Source organism: Candoia aspera, chromosome 1 (assembly GCF_035149785.1).
Source record: "Candoia aspera isolate rCanAsp1 chromosome 1, rCanAsp1.hap2, whole genome shotgun sequence".
In the NCBI taxonomy this organism is placed as follows: domain Eukaryota; kingdom Metazoa; phylum Chordata; class Lepidosauria; order Squamata; family Boidae; genus Candoia; species Candoia aspera.
Window position 1 is genome coordinate 322,408,533 of NC_086153.1, and position 19,789 is coordinate 322,428,321.

The 19,789-nt window shown below is 39.5% G+C and overlaps 1 protein-coding gene across 2 annotated transcripts in view; it reads right to left on the reverse strand.

Annotated features, from left to right (window-relative positions):
• The window catches only part of SLC35F4 (solute carrier family 35 member F4), a 149,269-nt gene that overhangs the window by 8,590 nt on the left and 120,890 nt on the right, over positions 1-19,789 (reverse strand). The window contains exons 2-4 of one of the 2 annotated variants that reach the window (XM_063290500.1): positions 12,027-12,215; positions 7,624-7,918; positions 5,469-5,688 (exon numbers count right to left, since the gene is read on the reverse strand). In XM_063290500.1, the coding sequence (XP_063146570.1) occupies positions 5,469-5,688; positions 7,624-7,918; positions 12,027-12,215 (704 nt within the window). The remainder of the gene's footprint in view (positions 1-5,468; positions 5,689-7,623; positions 7,919-12,026; positions 12,216-19,789) is intronic. The other variant, XM_063290501.1, reaches the window with a different exon arrangement.

Here is a 19,789-nt window from a genome sequence, read left to right on the forward strand (position 1 = left end):
GTACTGTAGTCCAGTATGTGATGAGGACCCAGCTACAATCTTAGCATGTTGTGTGACTGTTAGGCATAGCATGTTATGTGAACGCAGCAATTGTGTTCTGTTAACCAAGTGCTAGAATTCAGTATATTCTGTGAATTCACCCAAAAAGTGCTGACCAGTTGGTCCAATTCAATAAAATAGGGCCTCTATGTCCAGATTGAGTTAATGCTCACACTCGATTAAAACCAATACTGATGGCAAAAATCTTTAAAACAAAGCTTGGACAAGGTACTGCAGAAAGCTAAAACTGCAGTCTGTCCCTACTTCCCCTTTACAGATCCAAGCTCCTGCTATCTGTCATTTTATTTCTGGCAGAAACCCACAGGGGGAAAAAAAATCATACGGAAAGCTTTTAAAAAATCTTTAGAGAACTTCACTTCCCACCTTCATCTTCTCTCTCTCCCTCACACACACACATACTATCTCCCAGCTTCTATTTTAGTGAGTTTTGCTACATGCTGCATCGTACAATGCTTCTGTAATCTCAAGAGTAATACGTTAATACCCCAATTTTGTGTCAAACAGTGATGGCTTATCCTAGGAAATGTTTGGGAGTGCAGATATTAGAGCTGCTAGTGCTATTTACCTGCATTTTATCCATCAAACCTATCAGTGACGCTTAAATCATTTTTCAACTTTACAAAAACCTTTGTATACCTGCCATTTTGGAGATATCAAAGGATGTGTGAGAAGCAATATTTTCAGGCTTCAAAGGAAGATCTAGCTTTAGATACATTACATACACACTATCCCTATTACAGTAGCACACCAGAGCTTAAAAAAAAACTTTAAAAACCACTGTGTACTTTACCTCTCAGCACCAGCTATTAAAATTTATCCTTCAAATTAGAATTAGCCTCTGCTAATTAATTAACTGCAGGTTTTATTGATTAATCCACTGATTATACCAATTCAAGCTTGTCCAATTTACTTTGCTCTTTAATGAACACTCCTATGAATTAGATAAGGAAATCTAAGGTTTGCACTAAGAACCAAATGCAGAAGGAACGTATGTTCTTGCATTCTGACAAAGAATGATAGATCTGGGATGGCTGCAGGTCCTAGAGTTTAACCCTTTTCTTCCAGAAGCAGATTTCTGCCATAGATTAAGTTAATAATCTAATGGAATAGATTAAGTTAATAATCCAAACCACAGAGTGTCACACCTAAAGGGCACGTGAGAAATATGTAGGAAGTTCTTAGAAGCTGCCACACATCAGGAGGCTTAAGAAATGGAACTAAAAGAGGCAGAAATGATAACTTATATCACTGGAGCCCAGCAAGTTTAGCTGTTGTTTTCAATTTGAAAAATCCTTGCTGCTGCCATCATCCTAGTAAATCAGGTTCCATGAACCCTGAAGCACTTTCATACCCTGCGAAGGCTTCAACTTTGGAGAATGCAAGCACGTTACTTCCAATTTGAACTTACACATTCTTGCATGAGAATGTTGGGCTCAATGCTAGTTTATAATTGCCTGACTAGCTAGCTTCCAGATGTAAATCCCTTGAACAGACTGGCAGGTTTATTCTGGAAACTCCTTTGAGCACAACTTGTAGGTATTTTTCTGAAAAGAGCAAATACTACCCTTGGCTTGTGATTCATTGTGATGTGCACTACCCAAAACAGTAGCAGAGGCATGGGTTGTCTTCATACAAAAAAATTGCCTCTTCAGTTGCTTCTACTTGTGAGGAAGTTGAAGGGGGACCTTCTCACTCTGAGAATGTGGGTGCATTTACCTGTTGGCCTGATAAGCTGCTCCAATCACTAACAAACTGAGCAATGTGCATGAACCTGTGTCCCCAATACTTGTTTCACAATGTGCTGCTTTATTTGTTTCTTTAACTGATACTTTGTCCCCCCCCCACTTTTTTTTTGGTGCCTTTGAGACGTTGTTGACTTCTGGCGATGGCCTGGACTAATCCCTGCAGTTTTCTTGGCGAGGTTTTTCAGAAGTGGTTTGTCATTGCCTTCTTTCTAGGGCTGAGTGTGTGTGACTGGCCCAAGGTCACCCAGCTGGGTTCATGCTTAAGGTGGGGTTTCTAGCCCACTGCCTTAACCACTACGCCAAACTGGCTCTCTTGTCTGTCCCTAATGGCTCAGAAATCAACTAATAGCAGTAACTTATGTAATGATCAATAGCATAACAATGGTTATAAGTCCAGTCTTGAGGTGTCCAAGAGAGATCACCAGTACCAGATGCACCCGTTTGGGACTACTGTATGCTCAAATCTATAGCTAGGAGCTCTGGGATGATTCCCCCAAGCCAAATTCCCACTGGAGATGGTCTTACATCAATCAATCAAACTTTTATTGGCATTATAGATGGTCTTACATATTAGACACCTTTTAGTTCCCTGTGCCTATAGATGATGGGTCTGCAAAAGGCAAGAAACAACAGAAGCAACATTTAAGGGCTGTCCGCTTTATGATAAAGGTTCCCAAGAGCTGAAACTGCCACTTCCTCTGAGAGAGGTGAGAAACATTGCCCCTTTTTTTGCCCCTCAGAGCCTCCCAAGTTAATGCAGTGGTGCAAGCTTCTTTCTTTTTAAAGAGTAAGTAAACTAGAAGTATTAAGCCTTGTCAAATCTAACATTTTACTTTTCAAAATGACCTCCCAAATCAGAGGCATTTGTAGAAGAAGGCTTCCAACTGCGACTCTGTGACTGAAGCTCCACCCCTTTTGTATGTGCATTGCACGTGACACATGAGAAAAGGGGCAGGGCTTCAATTGTGCAGTTACACACCCCAACCTGACTTTTTTAACCTGCCCAACAGAAGGTCCTGTCCACAATCCTGGCCCCAGCCTTCTCCAGCGACATCACAACGCCTCTTCCTTTGCAAACCTCTGAACCTCATAACTACAATAATGCCTCCTGAAAAGAAAAGGCTTGTCCACTCCGGCACTACTGCTAAAGAAGTAACAGCTTGCTTCTGGGGGAATAACAGAAAATTCTTACAACAGAGGCATGGCTTGCTTTGCTATAGATGATCAACTATCACATTGGTACCAGCAAGATATGGTGGCAAATAAGACCGGGGGGCGGGGGGGATGTGGTTCTGTTTAGTTTCAGAATGGAATTGGAGGAGGCAATGGCTGAAGGAGGAGGAGGAGAAGATCCTAGGCCAAGAAGAGCAGACAAAATTGAGAAGGATGGAGGAATCTAAGAAAGTGAGTAGCCAACTTTTAGGTGGCTCAATCTGGCAGGAAGATGATAGCTCAGAGATTTTGCTTTGCATATGAAAAATCCTAGGTCAGCCCTGGATATCCAGGTAAAATGGTAAAATCCAGACAGACCACTGAATAAAGACTAAACGTGTTAAGGTTAGATTCTTAGTCTTTAACTGAGAATGTTTATGTCTGCCCTTTCCCACCAATGCAAAGGGAGTCCTGTCAGTTTGATCAGGTTCTGCTTCCAAATAATACATGGATTACTAGAGAATTAGCTAATTATGTAATGAGCCAATCACAAATAAATTCTACTGATACCAGTGCATACAACTGATATTTGGAGAGGACCGATCCTGTTTTGCTTTAAGTGATGGCCTCAGCTTTGGCACCGTTTTGGACACTGATAGGGTTTTTTTTCCCCCATTCCAAATGGAATATTAGTGTTATGTGATATGATTTATTTGCTGAAATACTACTAGAAAAAATGAGCTAAAATGATGAACCATGCAGACGAGATTAATACAATTATGTTGGTAACAGCCGCTTTGCATTCAGATACTGAAAAGTAAAGATGCCTTCAAGTTGAACTCAACTCCTGATGACTGCATCCAAGCAGGTTTTTGGCAGTGTTACAGAAGTAGTTTTCCACTGATTTCTTCCAGGGTTTTTTATTGACTTCCCAGTCTAGACAAAAGACCTGGAATCCCCAAGTAATAACCAGGGCCTTAGCTTCTGAGATCAGCTAAATCTGACTAACTGCTGACCCTTCATCATTTATTATGGTGCTTAAAGAGAATATTGGATAGGACCCCCCAAAAGAGGGTATTTTACTTTCATGCTATGCTTGGGAATGCAAGAAGATGATCTGCATATTGTAATTGTATCTGCCAGTTTTAAAGGCCCAGTCTTTTCTCAATGAAATATGTGCCCCGCCCTCCAATGCCTTCCAGTTATCAGTAGCATTTATTGTAATTTAATTGCTTAATTTGGCTTGCATTTATTATTTGATTTGTTTTATCTCAGAAGGCACCTTATATGTCCATCTTCCCACACAAAACACTCCATTCACCAACATGTATTTCCCTTCAAAACTCAGCCCTGTCAACTAAGTCTACTTAAAAATGCACCCTTATTTTAATTTCCACTGGAGAGTTTGATTCTAATTTGTAGGGGGAAAGTGCTTTTCCTTCAAGTGAACTTAGTGGACAAGAGACTAGTCTTTCCTTCTTTCCCCTCCTGACATTCTTAGTATAGTGATCTAGGCTGCCAGTTCACATAATTGAGAGTGCCCTTATTTGCCAGTTAAAGATAAAAGGGTCCCCACGCCAACCACCAAAAACCATGCCCACTATAGCTTAGTTGACATTCTACATATTTCTCCAGACTGTGAAGCCAGTTGCCTAAATTCTATCACATTGTGGTGGAAACCAGGATGGAGCTTTGCAAACAAAGGAAAGAATAAACTGCTGTTCTCAATCATTTTCATTCAATTCTATGAAATTAAGTAAACAGACTGACATCTGGGATGCAGATGAGAGAGGGCAAAGCCTGCCTTGTCTCTGAGATTAGAGGCAAAGAACTAATCTATTTCCCACCAGAACAGTATTGCAAATCCACTCTTTTCTTTGTTCCAGATAAGTGAATGGGATTGCTGCTCTTACGGGAAAAGTAAAATGCTATGTTCAGGAATGCAAACTGAAAAGTAGTTTCTAAATTTGGAACATAATTAAAAATAATAAAATTAAGCACTCTTATTCTACATCCCCCTATTATAATGGCAAATAATAAGAATATAAGATTATACAAACAGGCTTTGGAAGTTAAATGTAATGAGAAGTCTAATGTTTCCCTGTAATTCTCCTATAATAATACGTCCCAAATGCACTCCAAAGCAAGATATGGAATTATGCATTAATTCTTAATGGATGAATTGCTTGTGACTGTATCTCAGTATCACCATCAGAGGGCAGCAATCATGACAACAGAAAACAGAAATAATCATATGAAAAGGTGACTTCATGGTGGCAGTTTGCTGAAGATAAACTCAGAGAATCCTATAGCCACTTCCAAATTCTCCATTGCACGGAACAACTTCTGCAAATCAGATAATCCCCTCCCATTTATAGTACTCACTGGAAAGCTAACAAGAAATGCGTAAACGTGACATGCATTCTTTGGAGCATCAGGGTTATCCTAAAACTCCGGAGTGAATTATGGGCAATGGAAACAATGATTTTAAAAAACTGCCTAGGTCATTACCCTTACACCCATGAACCTGTCTTTCAGGACAATCCACGAGAGCAGGAAGACAAAGGCTTTGTTACAACAGAACAGGGCTGAGACGTCCGTGGCGGTCAGCTTCTTCAGAGCCAGCAGGTATAGGTAATTAGTCAAAGTCCACAGAATAGAAAAGGGAGCGGTTCTTTTAAGAAAGAGTTTCAATGTCAGACCATCTTCCCCAAAGATCCGACTACATTCCCTGAAAAATAAAAAAGAGATCAATCATTTGGGGACAAGCCTCCTCTCAGTTTTGCAGTTCCATGGCAGCCATAAGTTTTAGTTTTTAATCTTGCTCTTCATCCCATACATCAGAATGGCTGACCAGTTTTAATTATTTTAGATCATGACATGTCCACCTATCTGTTGATCTGTTCACACATTTTAACAGGATTGGAGGCAGATGGTGCTCTGACATATGCTCTACCCAATCAGGACTGACAATAGTATTTTTTTTCCTGCAAATGTGCAGAACTAGATTGATTTCCAGAGTCTGATCTGAAAGATGAAAGTATTTATGTACAGAATGTGGTAAAGGTGTTTCCAGCTAGGATCTATAAATCTATTATTATTTACTCTTAGCCAGCATTTTGCTTGCAATTATGGTCTAAGTGAAAGAAATTGAATCAAGATAATATTAATGGAATTTAAAATACAGCTATTCAGTTGCAAATATCTGAATCATAACAATTCACACCTAAATATGGAGGCAAACTTGACATTTGATGCAGAGGTTTTCAAATGTGAGAAAAGAATCATATTTTCTCAGAAGTCAGTTAGATGTACTGCCTTGAAAAGTTTTTAGGTTTGCAGTTTATGGATTTCTTTTTAATCTGAATTTGCTTATTTGACTTGGGATCATAGTATTTCCATGCAGGAGAATGGAAAAAGTAGAACATTGTCACCCACCCTACCACTTGACCTCCCACACATACCATACTGCTCTGGTATTCTGAAAAGCACAGGCTGAGATATTGGCTTGTGAAAATGTTGGGCTAAAGAAATGAGCACTTACACAGAAACTTTTCTAGGAGGAAGGACGTGAAGAGGACAGTTGGCTAGGCTTGGGGTGTTGGGCAAGAGAGAAGCTAGCAGGTAAACCAAGATAGATTTTGGCTGCTTTGCCTTTTAAAGGCTTGTCTGTTTAATAGTGGCCCAAGGCATAACCACTGAAGGTTGCCTGTGCCAGAATGGCCTGGGAGAAGATTGATAAAGGAAAAAGAAAACAGACTTCATGGAATCCTATCCAGAGGGGGAAGATATTGCATTGGGGCATCCTATCTGGAGCAGAGGGGAGCTCATCATGACATGGGATCATGCTCCAGGGAAACATCTAGGACAACATCCTGCTAGCTTGAGAAATTGTCAGTTTCCCACCCAAGATGCAGATGCTGGTGATCATTTGCTCTGAATGAAAAAACAGCAAGCAGTTGATCCCTACTATTTATTATTAGTTTAAAAAAAACATTAATTTAGCACCAAGTAGTGTTAAGTAGCTACTGTCCTTCAAGCTACCTGATGAAGAATAATCTCCCTGTCATCTGCTACTTTACAAGAACACCAGTCCCTGGACCAGAGACTTTCTGCATGCAACATGCTATTTTACCATGAACAATGACTCCCCTCTTCCTTTAGAGCTTTAGTTTCCAGATGCCAGAAGGAGGAAAAGGCTAAAATGCAGTCTCTAATACACACGTGCACATACTTTTTAAAAAAAGTAATAATAGTTGTGTTGATTCATTACATAACTTAAAACATCTACAGTAGTTTAAATTTTGGACTTTCTTTTGGCTTCCTGTTCCCTGTTTTTTGTAACATTTTATCTCATAAAGAGTTCTGGAAAACTCTCAAATCTCTTTTGTGCTTTCATTGGTCCTAATAAAAATATCTATCAGCCATATATTAGGGGTTTTTAAAGACATTCTGAAAAACAAAAAAGGAGAGTTTATCAGGGATGTAAAAGAGAAAGAAAGGGAAAATGAGAACACTTTTTGAATAACTGTTCTTTGCACAAGTCGATATAGCTGCAAAACTTTGCCCCAATCTCTTTTTTTCCTTGAATGAAGAAAAGATGTCAAAGTCTTTTAAGTGGTAAGACTGAAGTCCAAACAAATAGGAAAGACTGTTATAGACCTACCTGAATTTTTTCATTGGAGACTGCTTTTCCTGGGCAGTTGCAAGATGTCCAGAGTAATAAACAGGGAAAAACATAATATTCCAATTTGTAGAAAACCAAGTCATGAAAAATGGATAATCAAAGTTCTTGTATGTGATTTTGACAATCTGTGTTGTTCCAACCCAAGAGGATGAGACTGACAAAATAATTAGAAATCCCCAGACGATCTTGAGGAATGTAGATGTACAAGATTCACAGCGGGTCTGTGTGTGGCTCTCTTGGCTGCTGGTTTCAGCTTGGGTTTGTGTCCCTTCTTCTCCTGCAAACAGAGGCAATGGAGTTGGTTAAAGAAATGAAGGCTTATTCTGGAGACCAATGCACTGTCCTTGATCGTGAGAAAGGAGGAACCACAAGAAACCATAACATTTTAAAGTTCTGTAAATATCCACACAAAATGCATTGTTGGTATTGCCAAAAACAGTGGTTTCTGCTTGGATGAGTTCTGGGATCTTCTGTTTCAGCACAACTGGAAGATACCAGGATGGGAAATGCTGGCCAAAAATATTTAAAGAGAAGGAATAAGCTGTTCTTGTACATTTTGGTAGGGCAGAAGAACATCGTATCAGAGTTGTGGGATATTTGTTTTACTAGTATCTGAGCAGCCTCCATAAAACCTTTGTGCATTATGCACCGCCACAAAAAGGGGACAGAATGGATGTAAAACGTTTCCTGGGAATTGGGGGGGGGGGACCACATATCTTCAGCACTCTTCATTGCATCTTTTTCTCATCACAGTTTACAGCAACTATTTCCCTTCTCTCCTCCCATTTATGGTGTCAATTCTTGTATTTTGTGGGCCCTTGAATAAGCCACCCTATGCTGATGTCCATCCTTCCTGAACAAACATAAACTTGCCATGGTCAGCACCTCACATTTGGTTGCCTTGTCCCAGTAATATTCTTCCTTACCGTTGCAAAAAGGAGAGGGCATGACAAGTGGAAGCAAAGTAGGGAATAGCAAAGCAAGAAGAAAAGTCAGCAGCTGCTGAGTTTATTTGGATCTTTTAAGAAGTTACAGTAGGACAGCCTCAGCTTCCGATGGGTTGAGAGTGGCCATGCTAGGTGTGAATTCCAACATTTCTGGAGGTTGCCAGGCTGGGGATGGCTATTTTATGTACTTAACTAACAAAACAAGCATTGTGCAGAGGATATCACCTGCAGCAAACAAACAGAATTAGCGAACTAGAACTTTCTGTTGCAGCTGATGGAGGATCAAAGCTATCCAGGTTCTCAGAGTAGAGGATTATGAATGGGTATCATTTTCCTGCACAAGAAGGACCTCTTAATCCACCAATGTCAGGTGAAGCCACCTCAGAGGAACGCATATAGTTTGGGAGGCCAGATGGCTGGGGAAAGATGCAAGAGGGGGGAATGCATGGGACAACCGGCAAGTTCTCCTACACACTGAGTTAGATCTTTCCACTGTGATGTAAAGCCATTTTCCCATTGCAGACAATCAACTGTAGCCATGGAAACCAGATCTTTAATGGCCAGCAGAGTTTGTAAAGTGGATGAGCTGTATGTTGAGATCTACCTGTCTGAAAAGGGCTTACATCTAAAAATCACCTATACTGCTGCTACAATGACAACCTTTCTGGGCAAACTGTTTTGTCCAGCCATGACAATATACAATCATCGTACTCTTACTGAAACACAAAAGTATTATAGGTTACTACAAATAAATTAATTAGGAACATTTCAACTATTGTATATGGTATATACAAGGAATTTTGTATTTGTAAATCTCATACGAAGAGTATCAATCCTCTCCAATATCAGAGTTGCCCCAACCCTACTGGCCTTTCGCAAGTCATTAAAAACTTGGTTTTGCCATCAAGCCCTGTTAGTGTGATGAGCCCATTTCTTGGCTATAGTGATTGTGAGATACTGAGAGTGTTCTTGGCTGCTATTTTTATGTTATTAATGTTTACAATTTTTGATTGTGTTTTTATTCTGTTTTTATCCTGCTTTAACTGTCAGTTGCCCAGAGTCATGTACAAGAGATGGGCAGCCACATACATTTAATAAACAAACAAACAAACAAACAAACAAATAACCAACTGCTACATAGAAAAAGGGGGAGATTTCTTCCATCAGAAAAACTTTCCTGCCAGCAAACACTGAAGTTTACGTTCATTTTCTTCTCATAGCTAGGAACAAGTTCTCTTCTTTCTGATCGCTCCATAAACCAAAGGATTAATTTATCAGACATTAAATTTTCTAAACTAAAATTAAAATATTTTAATGAGGATACCTCCTTTTTGTCTGGTTCTGAGCTATCCCAAATATGACAAACAAAATTCTATTTCCCAGCTGACTGATTTGCTTCAGGTGAAGAACTTATTAGGTTCTTTATTATCCCTCTATTTTTTTGGAGTATTGCTTTTCTTTTTCCCTATCTTCCTTAACTAACTGGATTTGTTTTATTATCTTAATCATCAACTCTTTCTCTCTAGTCTAATGGATTTATGGCTCTGTGCATGCACAAAGAGTTCATGAAAGCTGCTTGACTAGTTGACTTATTAAGGGAATGAGAACCCATGAGGTTTTTTCCAACTGTTAGGAATTGGATTAGGATTGGTTGGAATGGTTGGTTTACCAAGAAATATTTCAAAACATGCTTCAACCTGCATGTCTGGGGTTGGTTCCTGAATGCTGCTACTACTTCTATTACGACTACACATACAAATCAACTGTGCAATAAAACCTGCACAGAGGGTGTACCATTGCACCTTGGAAAGTCAATGGTGCAAACTTTGTATGCTATGAAGAAGATCCAGGGTTCAACTCCAAGCAAGTCTGCTGAAATACAGTCAAGTAGTGTTGTTGAAGAAAACCACCTTCTCCCTGTTTGAGATCCTGGAGACCCAATGCCAGTCAGAAAAAATAGTAATTATCAGTATGCAACCCTCTGCTATTAGAAAGGAGAGCAACTTGATTCTTTTTACAAAACATAAATCTGAATGCAAAATATCATTTGCCACCCAAATGACAGAGGATTCAACCAGAGGTATAGAGTGCTCCGCCCCTTTTGTACATGCATCATGATGTCACACACATGCAGATATGAAAGAGGCAGAGCTTGCAACAGGGTAACACTGCTTTTGTCATTTTGAAGAAAACAGCAGATCTTGCTGATGCTTCTAGATGCAACTATCTTGCCAATCGTTCCAGCACTGGTGAATGTTCGATAAGTAAGACTGATTATTGATTGATTATGTGCCATCAAGTCGTTTTTGACTACTAGTGACCACATAAATAGATAGATAAGACAATGGCTACTAAAGTGTATCTAAATTTTAATAACACATTTCTACAATTTCTCCATAACAATGCCCATTTCACGATAATATTTTCTTATCCAGACATTGCAACTATTATAATTTTATTTATTTATTTTATTTATTTATTTGATATCTATAGCTGCCCATCTCAGCAAGTGTCTCTGGGCGGCTTACAACAATAAAACTATAAAAGTAGTTAGAACAATTACAATTACAATAATGATGCTCTGACTGTCCACTGAATAACTTTTCAATCTATATGTTGCATTAATATTAATAGATTGATAGATGTTTTAATCGATATCATTTAAAATTTTATTATTTTAGCTTATTACTTGCACTGCAGTATTTTGTAAATCGCCATGAGGTGTTTTTTGTAAAGTGAAGAGCAGGAAAAAAATAATAAACTTGCATTTTTTTGTGGCTGCTCTCAGCCAGCCAAAATAAATTCAGAGATTAGCACAAGAGGAGTCATGAGATAAGAGAGTGAAGAGGAGAAGAAAAAAAAAATCATGTGTCTACAGCTTTCTCTCTGGTCATTGTGTTTTTTAAGTCAAAGTCACCAAGGGGGAAATCCACATTTGAAGAAAAATCTTTCCTCCTCCCATATAGATTCCTGGTGATTTAAGACTCATCTTTCGCCAAGATCAAAGACAAGCCTTTTCTTCCAGTCTATTCTTCTTCTTCACATCATGCCTGAGATAGACAGATCAGTGTTCTGATGGCAGGACCAAGTTCAGGTTAGTCTGGAGGTTCCAAAGATCCTGTCTGATTCTAATTTGCCCCTTGCTATAATGATAGTGTGGAATTAGTGCATCATCCTGGAGAGGTCTTCTGTCTCTGCTGGATCTTCTGCATGCCACTAGTTTGCTACAAACGTCCGTGTAAGGCCACAGGGCATACCTCCTTTGCCTATTAGTTCTTCCTGCCTACCAAAACCCCAGCATAGAAAAGAATGGGCAAAGTGGACAACAGTGATCACAACACAAGAAACCATACCATTCATGCTTTGGTAGGGCAGAGGAGGTTTTGCACCCAAGGCACAAATGGAGTTGTGATACTCAGTCTATTGTAAGCCTACCTGATCTGTTCTGCCTCTCTCCTCTGCCGTGCCGGCAAAATCCAGAGGGACTTCGACTCTGCAGCTCTAGAATGGGAGCAGCAGAATCTTCAGCAGCGGATAAAGGGGAATGCTGCCTGCGGAGGCCACTCTGCGTGCTGGGGCAGTTGGCTCCTGGCTTGCATCGGACAACAGAGGATCGGGAGGCACCTAAGAAGAAAGAGTTTGCATCAGTTTGGTGGGTAAGCCTCCTGGAAGCAATAGATGGGGAACCGACTCATGTCTTGTTCTATCAAAACATCTTGAAGCATTTTTTAAAAATGTGCAACTGAAAATAAACCGCTCACTGCTTGAGTGGAAGAAAATGCATATTGTAGCAATGGAAAGTCAAAAATTAATTTCTATAGCCATCTATAAAGGTGGTTATTATTAAGTTAAACAAGGGATTAGAAAAGTTCTCAGATGCCATAGTGTTATTTGTTCCTTAAGAATGGAACAAATCAGAGCATTCCCACAAATGCATGCAATTATCATATACATGATGGTGCATGCATTATACAGTGTTGCACATGCACAGCTGGTAAAAAAGTGAATCTCATCCTAACCAATTTGACTGCTTTCCACTGGGGCAGGTAGACTCATAGTGGATGTACAGATGAGGTTTCTCTGATGCGCTTATAGCTGCAGTTAATCCAAGGTCGTAAGCAGCCTCTCAATCAAATTTCAGCTATCAGGAATCAGCCTTGGAACATGCAGAATGCCTTTCCCCAGTGTGCAAGCAGTTGTCGAGTCATACACTTTTAGGGTTAGGAGCAGGGATCCCATAGTAGAAGTTAGGGCTTCAGCTGCAGCATATTTAATTTGCTAGCAACTGATTGCTGCATACAATATACTGTATTTCTTTAAGATGTCTAGGCCTGTATCTCAAAACCACATTGACCTTGATCATCATCATCCTCATCTATTTATTTATTAAACAGATTTATAAGGCGGCCCAACTCACACATGGTGACTCCAGGCATCACAATCATCATCATCATCATCATCATCATCATCATCATCAATTAAATTAATTAAATACTTTGAGCCAGCATTCCATGGAGGTTCAGTTAGAAAGGATCTTATAGTTTCCCGATGATGGCAATGTTGAAGGTAGAATTTCCCAGTTCCATGTTGTAAAGCATCTCATAGAAGTCTTCTGTGAACATTTGATTACTCTCTGAAAATGACCAAATTGCTTTCTTCTCTTGAAAATGGAATATATTAGAGGATTGTTACAGGACAACCTGATATTTCTCCATATTTCAAGGAAGTAGCTACATCTTCTCATCTTGACAAGTGTGTTTTGAGGTTGTAGCTGAGATGGATGATCAGCTCATTTGGATAAGGCTATCAGAATCTCTTTCATACTGAAAAAGAAAGCCTACTTCTATAGAAGGGTATATCATATTCCAAGGCATGATATTATAGGACCAATAGATACCATAATGCTAAATATATACAAGCGGTAGTCATATTTATTTATCAAATTTTGTCACTGCCCATCTCCCCCCAAAAGAGGGACTATATTTGATGTTTGCAAATGTCACAGCCATATTGCTGAGATTTAGCTACTCTTGCTAGGTAAAATGCTTCACTTAACTCAGTGAGTCTGATTCTAACTTTTTAATGCAAATGACCCATTAGGACCAGAATCTGGTTGTATTCCCCACTGCTAGTTCTGTCCAAACTTCTGATGGCTAAAAACATACCCTTCCCCTCCCATAATATTAGTCCCTTGCTCACATTATTCCTACTTGCTGATTGAAGCCCACAGTAATACATAGAGTTATATAGAGAAGCAAAAAAAGAATGACTCCTCTGAATAATTCTGCTATATTCCGTGTGATCAAATCACCCAATCTTACCTAATACAGAAACAGGCTAAAAACAGCTACTCTTAGTAAAGGTTGACTAAGAGGAGAAAAGGTGAGAAAGCAGAATCATACAGAGACTCCTCTTCTAATTCACAAGCTTCCAATTTTTTTAAAGGTAGTGGCAGATCAAAACTACCTCTTTCCATCTAATTTTATTGAAAATGCTGACCAGGTCAACCCCACCAAAATACTAAAAATATCCACTCACCAGATACTGATTAAACTGACAGGCATAAGACTTCATGCCTCTGATAGAAGTGGAATCTGGTCTACAAAAGCTTGTATCTTACTTAAACCTTTTAACTGTTAATGTGCCATGAAGATGTTTGGTGGGTTTTTTCCTGCCACTGAACAAGATGGCTATCACTGTGCAATCCAGAATAATGCTGCTGCTTCTTCACACCACTGCTTTTGGATAATATATGTTTTCTTAATATAAGCTAGCAGTCCTTGGCTCTCACACAATATTCCAGCCTCATTTCTGCAATTCCCCAGAGCATCTCTGGATTGCACTTCAGCAATCTGGTGGCAAATTAGCATTTTTGGCAGTGCAGTGTTTGGGGGGCTTAACCTTGCTCTAGTTAAAAAAAAGGGGGGGGATTTTTTCCTTTTGACATTTTAAGGCTTTAAAAAAGTCCCATTAAGCTTCCAGAAGAACAAATACTGTTCTTTTTGTTAATGTCCCAAGACCCCAAAAATAAAATTTAAAAATGGGCTGAACATTTTGGCTTCATCCACAGCCTCTGCAGACTTTGGAGGCTGAAAAAGTTTAAAAGGAAAGCACAACCCCAAAGCATAAAAAAGTTATCTACTACTGGCTTTGAACAATGCCCTTTACAGAACTGTTATGAAGTTAAAACTACTGATGTGAGACTAAAAGGAGAAAAACAACATCCACCAACATGAGCATCTTGAAAGATGGGTGGAATGTAAATGGTAGATGGAAGAACAAATGGATCTTGAAAAACTATGCAGAGATGGACATAGCTAGATGGGGCACTAACAGATAATAGCCTATCAAGCTGATTAAAATGGGATTTAAAAGAGACATAAGGAAGCACTTCTTCACACAGCACATAATTAACCTCTGGAATTCATTACCACTGGACATGGTGAGGGCTACTCAGTAGGCTAGATTGGAAAATCAAGACATCCCAGAAAGTAATGGCAAATCACTTCCAGGGACTTTGCCTTTAGAACAGACAGTTACTACTCATAAAACTGAAGACGGTCCTGGATTGTTGTATAAGCATTGTGTGTGTGTCACTGGTTGCCACTGTAAGAGTTGTCTTGCATGTCCTCCCCATCATAATGTCTGATGCAACAAAATATATGTCGTAACTTACCTTTATATGTTCCTGAATCACTTCACTACTGCTGCTTACATTCTGCATCCACTGTAGCCTGTAACATCCAGTTCCAACCTGACTACACAGGTAGATTCTAAGAAAACCTGTGTTTTTCTTACTTTCCTCCTTTTTAAAAAAAGGGGGGGAGGGGGTAAAGCAAATTTAAAGTCGATCTGCAAAGAGTGTTCACATAATTGAACGAGACAGTTTGCATTTACGCTGAGAATTGCAAAGCTAGTGATACGTGCTTCATGGGAATTCAACTCAGAAGGAACTGGGGGAGGTGGGAAGAGGCAAGATTACTCGCTGCAGAACCAGTTGTCTGAGCTGTAGCTAATTTTCCCTCTTTCACATGCAAAGCAATCCTAGATATTTACAAATCCCTGACAAACATTGTTAATCTTTTTTTCTTCTTGTCTTCTATGTCCCAAAGAACAGAGAGCCTCCAGACTGCTCTTAAGAGTCTGTCATTAGTTTAGAGATTCTGATTTCTCTAGCAAAATTTTCTTCCCTGATGTTTGAAGAGCAAGTGCTTATGAATATTTCATCATAGCTATTGGAAAACCCTGGAAAACCCTTTCAACTGCCATAACTGAAGCCATCGCAGGGATGTGCTCTCACCATCAAGGAAAACTACCATATTCCAGCAAATCTTTCTAAGTTTGCTTATTCCTATATTCCCTATTATTCCGGAGACTCCTGGAGTCACCTGGCAGTTTGTACAGACAAATGAAAGTGCCATCAAGACAAGAAAGGCAGTTGACTTTTCAGTCATCCATCAGGAGCGCAGAAAACTGTTGTAGACAGTATTGTGTATTTTGCCTAAGCAGAGGTACTTTGTGGTTGCAGACAACAAAATATTTTGTCCCTCATTTGCTACTTGAGTGTTAAAAAATAGAGATGGAATTTGGGAGCTTCTGCATGAAAAACATTGAGTCATGTTCCCTCTCTTGAGCCATTCATCTTGAAAGTCTCTGTGGTTTCTGCTATATGGTATAAGTCTTGATTTGCTTAACCTCATTTTACTGAAGAACACAAAATAGATTGGTTTTATGCAACACAGAAAACCACAAACAAGCAAACTACATGATGGCATAGTATACTGTATGAATTTCAGCTACTGTGGCAGCCAATCCATGGGCAGAAGGTGAAGTTTTCACAGAGTGTATAAAAGAAAAATGCCTCTGCCTTTTCTCAATTCACTGGGTGAATTTCTGAGCCTGGATTTTTGGTGGCTATATATGTACATATGCAGAACAAATGGGAAAGGGAAAGTCTTTTTTTACCTAAGCTCAGTGCTGGTGGGTTCATGGACATACAATCATGTAGTTTTCTTGGAAATAGTATGGAAGTGGTTTGCAATGGTCTTTTTCTGGATTATTTTTTTTTACTTCACAGTCTAATTGTATAAGGTTGAGTGAATTAATTGAAAAAATAGGTACTCCTAAAGGACAATCACATATAGTATAGTTCTAAACGCACATATATTTAACTCTTTAGACTATCATTTGATGCTACTGCAATGGTTCTTTTAGCTCAGTGCTGGCTAATGTGATGACTCTCCATAGCAGGAATCTTTCACATCCCATCTGAATTTTTCATTTGTGTTCAGAACTGAACATTAGTCCTTCTGCATGCAGAACATAACCAGACTATGGTGAAAAGGATCTGGTTATCCTGGTAGATCACAAATTAAGCAAGAGCCAATAGTGTGCTGTAGTTTCCAGAAGACCCTATGCAGTCTTAGGCTGCTTCAAGAGAAGTTTAATGTTGAGATCATGGGAAGTGATAGTTCTGCTCTGGCCAAACCGTACCTGGAATACTATGTCCACAAGAAGGATGCTGAAGAACTAGAAAGAATGCAAAGAGCAGCAACAATGATGATAAGGGGCTTGGAGGCTAAAACCTAAGAGTGGTTAAAAGAACTGGGAATGTTTAATCTAAAGAAGTGAAGGCTAAGGGGTAGGAGAAGACACATGGAAGCTTCACAAAGAGAGATCTAGTAATTTCCTGACTGGGAGAGCTATTCAGCAGTGACACAGCCTGCCTTCTGAAATTGTGGGGGCTCTATCATTAGAGGTTTTCAAACAAAGGTTAGGTAGCCATTTGTCTGCAATAATCAGAAAATTCCTACCCTGGACAGGGAGTTGGACCAAGATCCTTTCCAACCCTATGATTCTATTGTACTGTCATCAAAATGCATGGTACTTCAAATATATCTGATGAAGAAACACCTTTCCCAATTTAAAGATGACTTGTTGGCCAAAAAGCTCCCTTTTCTGTCAACACATTTCTGGACTGCCATTCATCCCTCCTTTCTGGCTGTTGCATATTAATGAAAGAAAATTATTTTGTGAATCAGCCCTTGGCCATAATGCTTATTTGAATGGTAATATCTTTTGTACTTCCTGGGGATTTTGGTGGTAAGGGCAACAAGGAATATCCCTTGATCCATAAACATGCTATTGCACTCCCCTATCTTGCCACAGATTCCAGTACAACTTATTTTTTTAACAAACCTGTTAGGATCTACCACAACAGGATAACCATGAGTCAACTCAGACCACCTGAAATAGAAAATATACCTTTTCCAACTGTAAAACACAACTCACAATAAATCATGGATGTTTCATGACTTAAAAGGGAGAGGACAAGACAGATTGATTTTCTCTGAAGCGGGTACTCATCATCTGAAGGAACGTAATCTAGAATAATGATCAACCTAAAGTATTTGGCAATAAGGAGTTTTGAACCCTGCCTTGCTGGGGCACTTCTAGAGGAAGAATGGCAGATTGAAGACAGCTCTGCAAAAAGCAGAGCTGAGACTGCGGCAAAGAATGAAGAGCTGGTGAGTAGACCGGCTCTTCAAACCTCTCCGGACAAAGAGAGGACGGGAGGTCTCCCACAAGTGCTCCAAACTGTTGCTCCTTGCAAGGAGACTGCAAGAAAGCAGTTTTTGAGCACTGGGAGACGAGGGAATAGCCACCTTGCTCAAACCACATTTGGTGCCTTTAAAAGGACACTAAGTACGCATACTTCCTTTTCTAATCAAATTCGGAAATTGCTTGTTAACTACTTTTAAGCTATTAGAGACCTTTGGACCAACAGGTTTTATAGCACCGGGTGAGTCTGCCTTCAATCCTTAAAGAAAGAAAGTTTTAACTACAAGCTTAAGAACTTTAAAAAAATTGAAATAAATAGCAAAAGGTTGATTAAAACTTTGATTTCAGAAAACTACAAACAGACTAAGGGTCCAGATAAATTTGAAATAAGATTTTGGAATTAATTATAAAGATCAGCTCTCTAACTATTCCTAATTCTGGTACAAACTGTAGCGGTACTTACGTTGGACCAGCATTTCTCCTTTTCTCACTAACCGCCTCCTGGATAGAGTCAGCTTTCAGATCACTCAGCCTTGTTAGATATTGTTTATTGCACCATAATATGTTTCACTGGGCCCCTGCAGAACTGCCTCCATTGGTCAGCATGTTGTGGTAGAGCTAGCTCGACTATTCTGCAAAAAAATGGCAATGACCAGTTTTTCCAAGGATGCTCAGGAATTTTTCTACCATCCTTCAGAAGGTACATGGTCAAGGCATGTAGTTCAATATTCTTTGCAAGGTGCAGACGGGATGTAATAATATGTTCTTACCCCACTTTGTTCCTGCTCTTGACCCACAAATAGCCATTTTAGGTAATTAATCAATAGAAATTTGCACTAATCACACAGAATCTGCTCTCTTCTTCAGGTTCTCTTGTCTTGAAGGTACTCTCAAGCATACTGGAGCTGAGCACAGTGGTAGAGCCAAGGTACCATCCTCTTTCTTGCTTCTGTGCTGGAGAGCTGACAGAGACTTCAGAGACATGCAGAGTGCTCAAAGCTTAGTGTCATCTTGGGAAGGAGGTGATACCATAATGAGTCAAGCAGTACAGGTGTAATTAACAGAGGTTCTATTTCTCTTTTCCTTACCCCTGCGATTCCTCATCCCTCTTTTCTTCTTTCTGCAGTTTCAGAATGTTCTGAGCCCCAGCCAAACTGAAAAAATGAGTTTTACCCCTCCTTTCTAGATCCAAACTATGAAGGATGGGGGGAAAAACCCATCCTTATCAAATCCAGTTCTATTCCTATCACAGTTGTGGGGAGATGGCAGCTGGAGAATTGGTGAATCATCAGATTCTTGGTGCTCCCTGAGCTTGTTTGCTTGCAGATATTTCATTACCCAGCTCAGTAACATCATCAGTGCATTGATAAAGTTACCTAGCTGGGTAATGAAACGTCTACAAGCAAACAACCAAGCTCAGAGAGCACCAAAAACTCCATAGTTCACCCTGAGCCACATATATTCTTTTCTATTGGAATTGGTGAATCTAAAATTTAACCCATAAAATTGTCCTATGACAAGTAACTCCTTGGGTTATAGGTGCAGTTGAAAAAGATATGAAACTGTGTTTATTTCTATCCTTGTGGCCTGCCTTCCCTTTCTTTCCTATTTCTCCTGCTCCTAAGCCTGGCTTACCA